Source organism: Pan troglodytes, chromosome 22, assembly GCF_028858775.2.
Source record: "Pan troglodytes isolate AG18354 chromosome 22, NHGRI_mPanTro3-v2.0_pri, whole genome shotgun sequence".
NCBI lineage: Eukaryota > Metazoa > Chordata > Mammalia > Primates > Hominidae > Pan > Pan troglodytes.
In genome coordinates, this window is record NC_072420.2 from 40753499 (window position 1) to 40770749 (window position 17251).

Here is a 17251-nt window from a genome sequence, read left to right on the forward strand (position 1 = left end):
ACAGAAGGAATCCTGACTAAAAGTGTAGGAAAAAAAAAAATCCCTTTTTTTGGTGGTGTTATTTTGAAATTCCCGTTTCCCTTAAAATATAATTTATTCTTTTTACACATTTGGTCCTGGCAAAAATGAATGTTTCCTTACTTAGAGCACAAAAACCTTCTTTTTGTTTTTATTTCATTGCTCTCTAAAAAGTCTTGATGCTAAGTATACTGTTCAATGAACAGAACTTTCCGGAAATGGACTCAGCTGACAGTGTGACCAGCTCTGCAGTGAAAGTATACGTATGTGGGAGCATTTCCATCTCATGCCTTTGGGGGCTGACAATTAAATGTAGTCAGTTTCTGCACAGTGGGCAGCATGCTATTTCTGAAAGACGTGGACAGTCACAGAATGACCACGTAGAGGCTGTCCTTGCCATGAGCCAAGCTTCATTCGTTAAGTCGGCCAGTCCCAGTGGTAACCCCAAGATGGGGCCTGGTTTTGCGCACAGATGGGTTCAGCCTGGGAAATGAAACAGGGCCCATCTACTCCACCTACACAGCAAAGAAAACAAATCAAAATAGGATTGGATTTCCCAGTTCATGTCTTTATATTTATCTGCAAAGACACAGTAAATATAATGAATTTCCTCTTTCCCTGAATGATTTAACACTTACAAAGTATATATATATATATATATATGTGCTTATATATACTTCATGTGTGTGTATATATATATATACATACACACACACATATATATACACATACATATAATGCCAGAAGCCTGGACTTAATTAGCTCCAATGAACTACCAAGCAGTGGCTGGTACAATACTCTAAAAAGGGGGAAACAAATTCAAGGAGTAAACATCCCACTGCAGTTCACACTTGAAAGAGTTCTCAGCCTCAATTGTCTTCTGAATCAACTGCTTTCCTCATTCTGCCCACCACAATAATCTCTCCTTTTCCTATTCTTGGTCAGTCATCACAGCTGTCTCCTATGAGCTGTTCATGGCAATGTACTAAGGAATTGCAGAGTCCAGCAGGGACAAAAGAGCTCCCCACAATGACTGCCATGCCGACAGCAGACCTCTCTTGGCTGCCACGTGCAGGCATCCTCCCCAAGGCTAAGGTCTTTCACAGGTCTAGATGCCCAAAGCCGTTTGGGTCAACCCTTCCCTAAACCTAACACTGACCCCCCCTTAAAGGAGCATGGGACGTGGGGAGCTTTGCCATGAACGGGCAGTGTGCTCCATGCAGAGAATTCACATGCATCGGAATTATGAGCCCATTTGAGAAGTAAAGTCTAGGTCAATTTGACTGGACAGAGAAGTTGCCAGGATGGTGGTCTGGTGCATAGTCTAGACATTAAAGAGCTAAGGAGATGTGACTTTGTATTACTGACCTGAAAGCTTCTACCTGGGCCAAAGGGAGAGAGGAAAAAGGAGGGCAGAGGTGGGTGGTGGATGGCTGTGGGTGCTGTGAACTAGCATCCACCAGGTGATCCAGAATGCTCTGAATGTGGAGGTGGGGGCCTGGGACTTGTTGAAAGCTTCTTAGTCCTTAGTCCAAGTGAGAGGCTCTGGGCATTAGAGAAGAGAGCCGGGGTTACGTGGGTAACATTACAATGTGAAGATAGAGGAAATCTGTACGAATCAGAGTCCTACCAGGTGTACAGTGGGACAAGGAGGAGTTGCAGGGAGTCCAGGAAAAGGGCAAGATTTGGGATATGCAGAGCTGGATGTAGTAACATGAGTGACAGGAATGGACTAGAACAACATGGAAGCAGCAATCTGGGGAGAGACTTGTCTAGTTTCAATATCGGGGGACATTAGGTGAGGCTGTTCAGAGGCAAATTTGGAATCAAATTTGGAAAGATGCCAGGGCTGAGATGAGGGTCTGGGTGTTTTTCATATCCCCATAGAGAGAGTGCAAAAAGAAGATGGCAAAATCTCATCTGGGACACACTTTTGTTGAGGGTGAGAAGAGAGTCTGAGACAAGCCAAGAAAAAAATTTAAAGTCCCGGAATCACAGAATCTTAAGAGCAATAAAGACTTCTCAGATTGGCCACCTAATGAATGTTGGGATCCCTTTCACAATGTCTTACACAGACGTACACATATTCTCTGTCTGCATGAATCCAGAGCTGGGGCCACTGCCACTCCACGGTTGGGGTCGGTGCTCCTGCTGCACACCTAGTGTCCTTCCTCTCCTCCCAGTACTCTCCTGCCTTCCAGGTCTGCAGGTCTCTCCCAGCCAGCATGTCCCCAGGGGAACCTTTGTTTTTTCTCTTCTCAGTCCTAATCTCACTTATTAGTCAGCATCCTTACTGCTGGTGTGCCCAACACTGATGCCTACACTGCAGGAAGGGTGAAGACTGGAATCCATCTTACTGAGTGATACCTGTGCTTTGAAACCTTCAAAGGGACCTCACTGCAACAGCCCTCATTAGCACAGAGAACCCACCTTCTGTGCTGGCCCAAGCTGTCATCCAGCTCCGCTGCCGCTCACTTGTAACCTCCAACCTCTCTCTGAGTTTCCTGCACTTGCCACTTTCTGCAGAGAGCCCAAGACTTTGCTAGTGCAAAGCCCTCCATCGTCCCCACCGCCCCATGCAGACGCAACTTGCTCCGTGTACCCTCCCATGCCCAGTAGGCAGGGGTGAAGCTTCGGTTCCCTCCGCTTCCCTGGACCTCTGCCTTATATCTCAGACAGCCCTTCCCAGCTCATACTGTGCCCACCTGTTTTCGGGTTGTCTTTCTCTTGGCCCTTTTGGGCACAGTCCTGTCCCTGATCCATAGTGAAGCTGCACAAAGATTTCCTGAGGACACATTTAATTGTGAGAGACATCTTCCTTTTCTTGTGCAGAAATTCCTTGATGTAATTTTAACCTGAAGTCATTTGCCAGCTGTTCAGATATTTCCATGTAGCTGCATTTCCCTTGCTTGGCCTCAGCTTTCTCTTTTCTGGGTTACATTCTCTAATTTTCTCAGCCACTCCTCATACGGAATGATTTCTAGGTAATTCCCTACTTGGGACTCTCTTCTTTGAAAGGCTTGTGATTTTTTTATTTCTTTATAAAATGAGGCTGAGAAAGACGCTGGTAATTCTTGATCTTCTAGCACACTAGGGAGAGCACAATGCTCATTATACGTGTTGCAAATGAACTTTTTTTTTTTACAACTTCTATAGAAGACTTCACAATTATTCCTATTAAACTGTATCTTCTTGCTTCCAGCCTTTTAAAATCTCTTAAAATGTGGATTTGTCCCTCTAATACATTAGCTTCCCCACCAGGATGTATGTGGCCTCCAAGATTGGATTAGCCTGCCCATGCTTTCAGCTACATTCTGGTGTACCCTTATTAATCAGCCCTGTCAAAATGCAAATGGAGTTTGTCTGGGCCCCTGGTGGTCCCTTCCCTTCCCTGATTGCTCACAAAACATCCTTTCTATAACCTCAACTAACTTATTTCAGTCTATAATGTCCAGAATTAATCTATTGTTGTTGAAAATGGGTCCAGGGTATAGATGCTCTTTGACTTATGATTACCTCCTGATGAACCCATCATCAATTGAAAATATAATTAAGTCAAAAATGCATTTAATATGCCTCACCTACCAAACATCAGGGCTTAGCCTAGCCTATCTTCAATGTGCTCAGAACATTTACCCTAGCCTACAGTTGGGCAAAACTATCTAACACAGAGCTTATTTTATAATAAGGTGTTGAGTATCTCATGTAAAAACGATGGATCACATATCACTAACCCAGACAAAGATCAAAATTCAAAATACAGTTTCTACTGAATGCATATCATTTTTGCACCATTGCAAAGTCAAAAACTCCTAAGTTGAACCATAGTAAGTCAGGGACCATCTGCATAATCATTTTCTAACACCTCTAATTTGCATTTGATTGTTCAAAGGTTATCCAGAAAGATCTTGGGGTTATGTCTGGAAAAATTTTGTTCAGAACCCTAAAATGTTATCCTTCAGAATCATGGGACTGGAACCCCATGACAGCTTCCCTAATTTTTTAAGTGGTGGAGATCTTTCCCTTCAGTGAAACAGCACAGCATTTATTCTGTCTGCATTAGGCTGCTTACGCTTTGGAACTTGTGTAATAGTTCTTGGTAAACATTGTCTGCAAAAAGCAACATCTCCACCTCCACATAATGGCTAACACAGAGTATGTTTTGAAAAAAAATAAATCATTTTAAACTATCAGGGTGCTGATTATTTTCATAAGCATCCTGAGTTTCTCCTTTCCCCTCCCCTCCCCTCCCCTCATTCCCTCCCTCCCTCCCTCCCTCCCTCCCTCCCTTCCTTCCTTCCTTCCTTCTTTTTATAATTCCTGGTCCACATTTTCTGATTCAAATAGCGTTTCTCCTGGTACACATCAAGCAAAGCAGATGCTGAGCAGCTCTCCTGTCTACCTGCCATCTGTTAATATGAGAACATTGTTCACAGACTTGTTCTTCTTGCCCAAACACAGCTAAACAGCCCTTGCATTGCCTGTCACATTTTTTTCCACACATTTCAGATCAGTCTGAGATTCAGACGTTGCGACATCTTTTCTAAAGCCCCTTGCTACTCCCACACTTCCATCCTTGGCTCTGGGCTCCTCCCTTATCTGTTGGGCTGGGAAATGATGGAGAAATGATACCAGGATAATCTAGTGATATTAAAATGTGGAAGGAAGGAATTTCAAAAGACAACATTTGCTAACACTCTGAATGCTGCAAAGAGGGCTAAAAAATGATGGCTGAAAGGATAATTTGGAGATCAGAGAATAACTGGTCATCTGTCGTCAGGAGAACAGTTACATTTGGGTGGCGAGTGGAAGGGGACTGTGAGAATTTGGGGGTAATTGAGAGGTAGTGTAGCTGAGGACAGAATACTCTCAAGTATTCAGTGGAGAAAAGAATCAGAGAGACAGTAGGATGAAGATATGCAAGCTAGAAGGAATATGTATATGTGCCTCTCTCTATATATAATGTATACATATTTAAAATATAATTAGGGGAAGGCTGAAGGGTAGTGAATATCGAAATACAAAATCAATAGACCAAGTATTTTTGATGGGCAAACATAAAATTATATAGTAGCTATTGATACTGTGTTAATACATCTTCTAATTCCAGGTATAATTGATAAACCTTTAGAGCTTACTTAATATTGATGAGACAACCTGTTTCTTACTTGAATATTCAAAATCCTGCAGAAGTTTCATGGCAAGAGGAGTGGGGTAGGGAGATTGATCTGAACTCTCTTCTAGCTCTGCCTGGACTCATATGTGATTCTGGATAATTCTATAGCTGGCCTTCAGTTTTCATGTCAGAAAATGGGGTATGATGGCTGGACGCGGTGGCTCATGCCTATAATCCCAGCATTTTGGGAGGCTGAGGCAGGCGGATCACCTGAGGTTGCGAGTTTGAGACCAGCCTGACCAACTTGGAGAAACCCCGTCTCTACTAAAAATACAAAATTAGCCGGGCATGGTGGTGCATGCCCACAATCCCAGCTACTTGGGAGGCTGAGGCAGGAGAGTCGCTTGAACCCAGGAGGTGGAGGTTGTGGTGAGCTGAGATCATACCATTGCACTCCAGCCTGGGCAAAAAGAGCAAAACTCTGTCTCAGAAAAAAAAAAAAAAAAAAAAAAGAAAAAGAAAAGAAAGAAAATTGGGGCATCATAATGGGCAGTTCATACTCAACCATTTTGCATGGCTATTGAGAGACTAAGGCAGGATGGTGTATAGTGAAGTACTATGGGGAAGAAAGAGGAGCGAAACAATGGGAAGCATTAGTAGCCTGTGGATTAGTATGTGGTTAGATCGAGTTTTGGGAAATGGCACCTCTGCTTGGATGAGGAGGCTCCCAGCTTGCTCTTGCCCAGTTCCTGTGTTCTGTTTGTAGACCACGGCTTGCATCCTGGGCTTGTGCCTGGCATGAAGGTGCACATCAGCAGAGCATGACACAGCATGGCGTGGGAGAGTGCCCACCATGGCCCCAGGCACTGCAGCTGTGCAAAGCTTGAGAGGCTGAACTGCCTCACATTTTGCACACCCAAATGCTTCTTTAAAAAAGAGAAATCTTGTTTATAGCCACATGGCTACATTTTCATATCTGAAGTTCTAGTTACGTAAAATGGAAGACGCTTAGGTTAATACTTCTACTGGACAGTCACTTGCAGATATCCACAAAAAAACTTTCTGAGGGTGGCAGATTTTGACCTTATATTACTATCCATCAAAAGGTTTTATTTGCAGCCTCTCCCTCAACAGTCCCTGCCTTTCTGTGGAATTGAAATAGTCTCATAAAGTAGCTATTTTTGCAAGGGCTATAAACCTGCATTTATGTTTTTATAAGATCCCAAATAGGACTTCCAATCATCACAATGCTCAGATGAAAGCTAATTTGAAAACTGTGGCAGACATATATTAAAAAAAGAAGGCCATATATACTGGTAATCTGAAAAAACTGCATGCACAGACACAGACAAAATAGGACACCCAGGCAAGGCAGAGCTCCAGGGCCCGGCTGAGACCCACAATCCCCTCCTGACTACCCACTCCCTGGCTCCCCTCCACTGGTAGCCCTCGACTCCCCCTCACCCCCATGCTCTTTTGCTTCCCGCTGTCAGATGCAGAGAGCCTTTTCTATTCAGTTTGCCATAACAAGTTTGATGTTTTAAGAGAATAATTTCATTAAGAAACGAAGACAGAAAGAAAGAGAGAGGAAGAGAAAGAGAGAGGGAGACAGAGAAAAAAGGAGAGAGAAGGGGAAAGGAAGGAAGGAAGGAAGGTAGGGAAGGAGGGAGGGAGGGAGGGAGTGAAGGAGGGAGGGAGGGACGGAAGGAGAGAGAAGGAAGGAAGGATAGAAGGAAAGAAGGAAGGTAGGGAAGGAGGGAGGGAAGGAGAGAAAAGCAAGGAAGGAAGGAAAAGAAAAGAAAAGAGAAAGAGAAAGAAAAAGAGAAAGAAAGAAGGAAAGAAAGAAAACACAAAGCACAGAACTAAAGAGTTTCAGGGTACAGGCTTCTAATGCCATCTTAGCCACACTTGGTAACGAAAGCTCTAGGGTGCATGTGTGCTACTCATGCATTAACAATGTGGGCTTCCCACATTCAGGGTGGCTTTATGCATTAGTGCTGGGGCATCTATTGAAACTTTGAGTCTATCTCAAGTCTGAGTGTCACTGGGTTCCTGGATGCACATTCCTGCTTTAGGTTAGTAAAGTTCAAGTTACCTTTTGGTTTTCCAAATGAGGGGAGCTTTGGACTCATTTGCAGAGCAGATAAATGTCCTGTTAGTACTCAGAAAATAACAATGATTTCTCATAACCTACCCCTTAATCTGCCTGCATAGCACCATGAACCCAGATCCTTTCTGGGAACAGTCTCTTCCGGAATTGATCAGTTTTGTAACAATCCATTTCAAAGCATGTTTAAAATAATAAACACATTTCCATTCAAGAGAAGCAAGACACTCTGCCACAAAAGCATGGTCAAATGTGACATCACTCACTGATTTTTATCTTTAGCTTATTTGAAGTCCTGCAGGTTGACCCACACTAACTGGTGCCGACAGAAGCTTGTGCCTTCTTGCGTAAATGCATACCAAAGGAGGAGGCTTTTAGAAATATTGGAGTTGATTACTTGACACGGGATCACATTTTATAAGGTTAGGGCTGCTGGGATCTCAGGCCCAACCAGTGACTCACTCTATAACCTTGCACTTCAAAGGATCTAGAAGTTCAAGAAAAACCAGGGCATCATTAAAAGCAAAATGTGGCTCCTGAACTCCTGGATAAGGTTATAGATTTTTTAAAAAAATGTGGGCACTTGCAGGCAATTTAGAGTTTAGGAGGTCGCCATGCTCTAAAATTAGTAAAGTACTCAGGAAGAGAGAATATAGGTTGACTACACTGCTAGAGTCCCATTTTCTTTCTTTCTTTCTAAAATTTTACATAAAATAACATATTATATTCATCTAACTAGGTTACTTGTCTATACAGTAAAACATACTCAGCTTAGAAACATTTTTGCTGTTTGTAGCAATTGAAAAATGTGATCAATTTCAACCATATAAAATTGATCCCACCTAATCACTCTAAAAACATCCACTGGGGATCCCTATAATATTTTTCTATAATTCAAATCTCCTTATTTCCGTTTTTGATCCTGATAGATGGTTGCTCACGCAACACTGACATGTTACTAGAAATGTTGTCCTTAATTTTGACAATCAAAATATTCTGTCTGTAGAGTCTGTAAATATATTTGAACTTATTCTCCCAGAGGCACAGAGTCTGTACCTTATGTGGGTTTGTTTGCTTGTTATTGGGTGATTCGACTAATGCTCTCCGGATATTTAATAGACAGGCACCTATTCCTTTAAACTCTGCAGCTGCAATTTCCCTCCATGAGTGAGTTGAAAATACTTTGTATCATTAATGAACATTTCAGGGCCCTGCAGGGCTAAGAAACAAAGGTCTTTCTGGGGCAAGGCCTGACCTTTCATCGATTCCCCTTTACCACCCTCACCTCTGGCACTGTCCTTTTATGGCAGCGCTTTGCACAGTTACGGAGATGAGTCTGCCCCTTGCAAGCCTTGACCCACTGCCACTACAATGTCACCTTTATAGTTCTGAGTCTTAGAAATCTCTTCTCTCTCTAGGACCTGACTAAACTCTTGTGAGCAAATAGAAATGGTCAACCAGCAAATGTTACCACTAGTTTAAAAAAAGGTTCCATCTTGCACCTGGTAAATAATCTACAGTGGTTTGTCAAACTGAATTTATTGCAGTGTGTCTACATGAAAACTTGCCATTCAGAAGTGGTGTGAAATTGGGTACCCAATCCTTGGCATCCTGACTGCCCTCCTGTCAAATTCTTTTTTTTTTTTTTTTTTTTTTTTGAGACGGAGTCTCGCTGTCACCCAGGCTGGAGTGCAGTGGCGCGATCTCAGCTCACTGCAAGCTCCGCCTCCCAGGTTCAAGTGATTCTCCTGCCTCAGCCTCCTGAGTAGTTGGGACTACAGGCGCCCGCCACCACCCCCGGCTAATTTTTTTTGTATTTTTAGTAGAGACGGGGTTTCACTGTGTTAGCCAGGATGGTCTCGATCTCCTGACCTCATGATGCGCCCACCTTGGCCTCCCAAAGTGCTGGGATTACAGGTGTGAGCCACCGCGCCCGGCCTCTCCTGTCAGATTCTTGATTTGAGAGAACCCTTTACTAGCCATGTACAAAATGCCGAACTGCAGATACCTTTGTGCCATGGCAAGCTACTTTTCTGAAATCCTTTGCTCCTTAACATCTCTTAGGAATACTCCCTCTTTCCCCCAGCACTTACTTTCTTCCTACTGAAACCTTTGTGTTGGATTTACCTTTTCCGCAGAACACAGAAATCAAAACTATTTCCGGAGAATGAAAGGCCATGTTCTCTGAGGTGATAGACTGCTGTCTTTACCAAACCCAACTGCAAAACACTAGTGTCTGGAAGCAGAGAGGCCAACAATAAAAATGCCAGCCCCAGGAATGTTTTCTGGAGATAGCCCTTGTACAGCAATAATTAAATTACAAGGAACTACTAAGAATACAAATACAGGGTGCATGGGTCATCATTTCAACCCAAAGGCCTCACTCAGTAAGAGCCCACAGCACCTTTAACTGGAGGCGCTCTCAGCGAGAGGAAATGCCCAGCTGGGGTGCTCAAGTTCGAAGGTGAGTAGGAAAAATAAAATAGTAGCTGAGAAGGATGGAGAGCAATAGGAGTCAGGGAAAAGAAGAAAAAGTGAATTTGGTGAGGGTGTAGACCGATGAGAAGCATTACCTAAGATGCTTAACTCTTGTGATTAAATCAAAATCATTAATAAGAAATATTTACTATTGGTTTTTAGAAACGTCATACAGACAATGTGCAGCCTTCTAAATGCAAGTAGTTAGACATAGTTGTCTAATGGTAACAAGGACAGACACCCTTGGTGTCTCATAATAATTCTCCTAAAGTCCAGGCCACTGTGAACAAGTCCAGGCCACTGTGAACAAGGGTTATGAAAACATCCTTTTTGTGTTTTAGTGATGAACACTCATGAACTGAATGGAATTCAACATGGTCCACATTATATGGAACTTCTCACCATAATGGGCTGTATTATACGCTTGTAGTTCTATTTTACTTAGCACTGAAGTAGCCTCCCTTTTCCTCTCCACTTGGGATTAATCCGTCCTTCTTTTTCACTGATGCGGTCTTTCTTTGAAGCCCTATTTCTGTATTCATGACATGTTTTGTCTTTCACTGGTAGCTGCTTATGGGCCTACCTCCTACCTTAAACCTAGAGTTCAGAAAGCTCTTTCTTCTCATCTTTGTGTATTAAGCACCTAGCATTCACTCAAGTAATGTCTGCAAAATTAAAAGATAATTGGTTCGCACGATTGCGAAAGAACATTTCAAGGAGACTGATGGCTGACCTGAATTATTGGGCTGCAGGAGATTTACATGGACAGATTCTTAATTGTACAGATGAAGTACAATGTACTTCAGAATTGTAATTTGTTGGCAGAGCAAAAGCAAGTTGATAGTGAAATGTACCAGAATTCCATAAAAAGCGGTGCTTTGGATAAGTGAAGACAGGTGAAAATATTATCATGTTCTCTGCTCTAAGTGGATTATGGTCAAATTAAGTATTTACAGAAGAGGTCAATGTTTTCTAAATATATCAGTACAGTTTGGGATATGTTTTGAGGAGAGAGTGCTTCCAGATTTGTACTTTGAACATAACTTTGAAACACACATAGGATGCTGCATAGCAGTATCCCACACTGCACTGATATGAAAATGAAAATACCTTGTAATACACCTTACCGAAAAAGTGGCTTAGTTAAACACCCTCACTGGTAAAGGGCAAAGGACCTGGGAACACGTCTGCACAGTTTCATATTTGAAATAACTCCTTGTCCTCACATTGCAGAGCAAGGGCAAGTAAGGGCTCTTGGCCAGAAGCTGAGAACAGCCTCATCACAGAACGACACGGGGCTGGACATTATAATCATGGTGTCTGTTCACAATGGAGCTCATCTGGCCTGGCTTCTCCAGCCTTCATTATGTTTTTGCTACATTAGAGTGAAACTCTTACACTGGGCTTCAGCTCCCGTTTCTAATTTGGGATGGCATGTGTCCTCTGCCTCACAATGCTTCACCAGTATCCTAAGCCCTCAATTTCCACTTCCAGTCAGTCAAGTAATTCTCATTCCCAGAGCAAATCTGATAGATCTTTTCATAGAAAGCCACAATTGGTGGCTTTGCTGGACCCACTGAAAATTTAAGAGACTAGAGTTAAAAAATTAATTTTCCTTGCCTACCAACAGCTAGGATTTAGGGGACAGGTTGGCTTTCACCTGATTTCTGACCGAGATAGGAACATTCTTATTGCTCTTCCCTGAGGCTCTGCAGTCTCGCTGAAGGAATGTCAGAGAACCAGGCAGTGGAGGGACCTGGGTTAAAGAGGGAAGAGTCACTCCCTTTTGAGGTTTGTTCTCCAGCTGGCATCTCTCCCAGTGGCTGCAGAGCAGCAGGGGACATGCGTAGGTGGACAGCTGGGTCTGGACCTACCTCGCAGCCTCTTTAGCCTCTGCTCCCGCCGCCTCCTCCGCACAACCAGCAGGAGCACGAACAGCAGCAAGACCCCCACCAGGATACAGGAGATGGTCACCAGCATCTTGAGCCCCTCGTTGGTCGTCAGCCCTTCTTCGTTTTGGACAACTGACTTAATGAGTGGAGGAATTGTACCTGAAAGCAGGGCCACGGTGTTAGATGGCTATTAATGAAGACGGCATGGCAGAGCTTTTAGGGATGACAGGTTATAAAAATCGCGCTGTGTGATCCAAGGGTGTTGGAGGTGATGAGAAATGAAAAGAACTCTGTCTCTAGGCCCTGGCTAACTTTTTTTCTTATTTATTTCCCTCCCTCTGCCTGAACTTCCAACTTATTCTATAGTGCACGTTTGAAAAGGACTTCATTTTGCAATGCACTACAGTGTGCAGGCACTTGAAAGCATGAGGCCCAGGCTTGGTGCTGACAAAAGCCACATGCATCTACCCAGAATTAAGTGTTCCCTTGACTGTCACCCACAGTACAATTGATAGAGACTATTCGAAAAAATTGCACATCAAAGAATGAACAAAAGGTTGGGCAAATGGACAGAAGCGCGTGTGCAGGGAGAGGGTCCTAGATACACTGGCATAAAGAAACTCAAATCCCTTGTGATTAGGTAATTTGCTGGCTTTTATCGCAGGTGTAAGACCAAATCTACTTCAACAGCTGCCGTTTGAGGGTACAAGAGCTACAGACAACTTTTCAAAGGGGACCCAACTAGGTTTCTAAAGGAGCCTACTTTTGATCAGGCATGGTTAAATAGTGCTACAAAATCTAGATTATTTCGAGTAATAAGGAAACACTGAAGGAAAATGAACTCTGAGCTATCTTAAGCTGCCTTCTATCCAGATGCTCAGTACCATGGGTGCAGAGATCTAAACACAGGCATCCACTTTTTATGGGGTATATATTTTGCTACCCTCCATTATATAAGATGCTCCACGCCACTGCACTTTCCATGTACAACAAGGGCCAGAAAGTCAGCACTTCAGGAAAAGAGAATGCAAAAATAATATAATTTCTCCCTGAGCAAAACGGTCTTTATCCTGCATTTAGTAAGCAGAGCAGGGATAATGGAATCCTCGTTCCTCTGTGATCTCTGCTAAAGCCGAGAAGAGTGTTCTCCCAACTTTAAAGTGTTTTTGTGGAAGCCCAAGTCTCCAAATGCTTAGAAATTCAGGAAAGAGGCACTTACAGGATGCCCATGAAGAGGGGTCTGCAAAACCAAGACCACACTAGGTCAAGCAGAAACATTCGGCTAAGGAAATGGCAGAAGAAAGAGTGAGATCATTAAATGGAGGACTCTGAAACCTGAGTGGTATGAATGTAGGCTGTCAATCTTGGCTTTCTCAAGATAACAAAGTTCTTCAGGCAGATGTGACAATAGAGATATTAAAGCTATCCATTCATGAGATTGGTCCAAAGAAATCTGTAATCTCTCTCAAGGAAAATATAAATATGCAGCCATATTTCTTAGTGTAATAAAGTCATTTCATATTTCCAAAACGTAAAGGTAGCTTGCAGCATTTTTCAAAATTTGGGATCTTGGATAAAGTGAGAAAATTATATCTTTTCTTAGAAGACAAACATTTAAAATCCGCAGAACACTTTGTGAATTAGAATCACAGTTTCACATTCTACACATGAGTAGTTTCTAATTAAATCATTAGCTGTGAGCATATCATCAGTGTGCACATTTAAGCTGGGTGCCCAGGCATCTGCACATATTATAGAGAAGCTGGGAACCAGAGTGTGAATATTGCAAGATAATGATCTAAAGTAAAAAAGATACTTACTACTCAAATGTGTGCTGGTTAACAGAGGATTTTGGTGCACCCTTAAACGCTAAGTAAAGTGTCTGGTAAGTGTCAAAGTTCTTTACTTTGTAAGATCAAATAATTCAACCATATTACGGGGAGAGGCCAGCTTGGAAGTGCTCCTCTGCCTCTGGGTGATGCTTTGTGATGGGGACGCCTTTGAATGAAGTCACTGAAGAGTGAGGGCTATAAAATTAGAAAGAGGCAGCCCATGAAAAGCATCAGCCCTTGAAGAGAAAAGTTGTTGTCTGGGAGGGCATAGGCTATTCTGGGGCCATAGGACAGAGCCCGTGCAGAGGCCAGGGACCCCGGCTAGCGTAACCAACACTAGAAGAGCTTTCTACAAGCTCAAGGTCTTCCTACAGCCCTGAGACCCAGGCCAGAAGTGCCAGGAAGACCCTGGACTCTGGCAGAGAAGGATGTTGTGGAAAAATGACCTTGGACAGGAGATTTGGGGTAGGTCTGCTCTGTGTGCCAAAGCAAGAAGAGCCAGCTCTGGGCCATCCGGACATTATAGGAGAAATTGGTCAGATGAAAATCCCAGGCAATGTCACCTCATTAGCTCCTTGTGGTCATTTCTGTGGGTCCTTAGGTTCACAGCCACTCTTCTTAGGATGGCATAAACTGTGCTCCAAGGAGCTACCTGCTGGAGCTATAATAAAGCGGCCTCCCAAATGCACAAAGTAGAGGAAGAATCACTCTCCCAGAGAGCAATGCTGATGCTTTTCATGGGCTGCCTCTGTCTAATTTTACAGCCCTCAGTTATGAGTGACTTCATTGAAAGGCATCCCCTCACAAAGCATCACCCACAGGTAGAGGAGCACTTCCAACGTGGTCTTGGCTTGGCTGTCAATAAAGGGTTTGGGTGTTTCTTGGTTAACTCATTCAACACTGTGGTCTAGCCTGACCAACAGGCAGTGAATAGAAGGCTCTGAGGAGAGTTGCACTGGAGTTCCAATTCATCCTGATGCATTGCTGGCGTTTTTACCTTGCAATTAGAGCACCTAACTCAATCCTTGCTGTTCCCCTAGTGAGAAATCAGCATCAACCCGCTGCTACTGGGACTTTCTAAAGTTCCCCTACTAAGTTGCAGTTGAGGACTCGCTCCTTTCAGCTTCATTGGGCTTAGCATTTGTTCAGTTAGCAATAAATGGCCCTTGATACCAGAAAAAATGAGTGAGACTTTAAACCATTTATTTTTGGTTAACTAATGTCAAGAGACACCTCACCTAGTTTTTGGAAAGTAAATGCAAGTGGCAAGTGTGTGTGAGTTTGTGTGTGTGCACGTGTTCATGGATTCCTATTATTATCCTATTTCCATCAGTGGCCCTGCTCCTGCCCAGAGACTAACATAAGCTCCTTTACCATGGAAAATTGTTTTTGCACATGCAGTTTAGGGTGTAATGAGTGCAAAAAAGAAAGTTGTTATGTGGATTGGGATGAGGTGGGGAAAGGGGTGGGAGACAACAAAAGCAATGTTAGCTCATAGACATCAACACAAGCACAGAACCACAGGGTCAAGAGTCCTTCAGCCCTAAGAGAAATCACTCCTGCCCCATGACTCCCCAGTGAGACTCCCTATGGCCCTGAGTCTCTTATTTCTGGACACACAGTGATGGTCATCTGGATATAATGAACTAGGGAGGCCCAGACAGAGTCCATTGAATCCCGAAAGCCTAACGGGCTCCGTGGGCACTGGTCAAACTATGGCAAAGATGATGTTCGATGGGAAAGGGGCAGGGCCCACGTGCACATCCCCCAAGACACAAGCAGGAGAGCCACGAAGCCAGCCAGCTTACTGCCATCGTAGTTCAGCGTAGCGAAGTTGGCCTGCTTCTCCGCGCAGCCCGCGCTGTTGCACACCCGCATCTGCAGCTCATACCAGGTGGCTTCCTGCAGGTCATACAGGATGTAGGACTTGGAGAGAGAGGTCCTCTGAGCTGTGGTCCAAACCGTGGTCCCAAAAGGCCTGTACTCTAGTGTGAAGGAGGTGATGGGGCAGCCGCCATCATTCCAGCCAATGAGGTTCAGCCTCACGCGTGTGGTGTTGATGCTGGCAAACAGCTCCTGCTCCTTTGAGAACTGGGGCTCTGGGGGAGAAGGCACATGGAGGTCAGCTCACAGGACACATGGGGAGGCCATCAGCATCTTCACGCATTTCCCTCGGACTGCTTCCTCCAGCGAGGCCAGGAGCTCAGTCCAGGTCTGGCTCACAGGCCACTGGCAACTTGTCCCCTGTTAATAGAGACTTTATGGACCAACAGGCTTTCTCCAACTGTAATGACCTGGGTGTGTGACAGAAAATTGCATGGGTGGAGGTTATTTTGGAGTATCTTAGAGTTCCCTAAAGAACAATAGGATGTTCACATATGGGTTTCCTTCTGTGGTTTGCGGGGCAGTGTGCTGGGCACTTTTTCCATCCTCATGTGATGAACCTGATTCAAGAGAAGACAGAGTTGGATTTGGGAAGCACCAACAGATTTTCCTCCACAACTAAACACTTGGTCTTGGTGCCCAGGGACCTAAAGGATATATTTCTGCATAAATCAATCCCAGATCATTTGACCTCTTACCACTTGTTACCCAAAACTGTGGCACCAGGCACAGATAATACCCTTGCTATCTCATTACTCGCTCTCCTGCCATCTGACCCCACCCCACCTGATAGGACTCCTATGGGAGGGAAGCCTGCAAAGACATCTCCTCACGTTCTTCCTATGCCCACATAGAGCTGCATCATCCCTCCTTCCTTCTGGAGTTCCTGGGACAAAACCTCTTTCTCTGAATATCATTTCTTTGGGATTCACCTCCTTGAAAGTCCACATTTTAGATTAAAAGAAAAAAAAAACGCAATTTACCCCATCATTTTCCCTCTGAAAAGCGGTGGCTATGTGGCAATGTGGAAATGATAGGAAGGTGGGGGCAAGGGCTGGCTAAGGGAGAAGGGTGCCTCAAAACGGCTGAGAGGGCAAGTGTCACGCTTCATGGCTGCCCAGCCTTGACACCTCACATTCACACCAACGCCCTTGATTTTCAAATTGACATTCTTCTTTTTAACTGCAAATGAAACAATAAGAGAGAGGACCAGAACACTCTGGAAGGTCCAGCTGTCCCTCTCATTATGCTGTGGCACTGCTGAAGCCATGTGAGGAATGACAAAGTTCAAACACATAAACATAAAACATGATGGATCTTTTATGATTCCAATCTCCTCTTCTGGCTGGGAAAAGAAAGGATATTAAGAAGCGATGAGAAGGCATACCTACCTTTTCCTAAGGTCTTTGCTTCTATGATTTCACTTATGCGCCCTGGGCCCACTCCATTTTGGGCTGTCAGTGTGAACTTATACCAAGTCCCACATTTGAGATTTTCCAAGCGATAGGAACGTTCACTGGGGCTGATTGGAAAACTCCCCCACTGCTCACTATTGTCCTCGGAGTACTGCAGTATGTACCCTGCAGAGAATGAGAAAGATTCACATGAGCACTGTTTGCTTTCTATGGGAAGTGGACTGATGCTTGCATTTTGTGTGGGTAATAGAACGAGCATTCTCAGAACTGAAGAAACTTCAGAAGGAACATTTTCGCTCTTTCTGATTCCAGGGAATTTAACCCAGCCTGGGAGAAGCACCATGATGTATTGATTAGTGAGTCATTTGGGCTACACCAGACATTATCACTGTGAAGTATTGCTGTTTTCTGCTCATTCTCTTCTAAAAGCCATATTGAGCAGCAGGGAATACTTAAGTTGCCAAATATCTGTCCCTCAGATCATACATGCCTGAATCCTTGAGTGAAGA

At 43.9% G+C, this 17251-nt stretch overlaps 1 protein-coding gene across 5 annotated transcripts in view; it reads right to left on the reverse strand.

Annotated features, from left to right (window-relative positions):
• The window catches only part of DSCAM (DS cell adhesion molecule), a 939729-nt gene that overhangs the window by 52010 nt on the left and 870468 nt on the right, over nt 1-17251 (reverse strand). For all 5 annotated transcript variants that reach the window (XM_054675091.2, XM_054675090.2, XM_016938555.4 and 2 more), the window contains 3 exons: nt 16719-16907; nt 15252-15542; nt 11594-11770 (listed from right to left, as the gene is read on the reverse strand). In XM_054675091.2, the coding sequence (XP_054531066.1) occupies nt 11594-11770; nt 15252-15542; nt 16719-16907 (657 nt within the window). The remainder of the gene's footprint in view (nt 1-11593; nt 11771-15251; nt 15543-16718; nt 16908-17251) is intronic.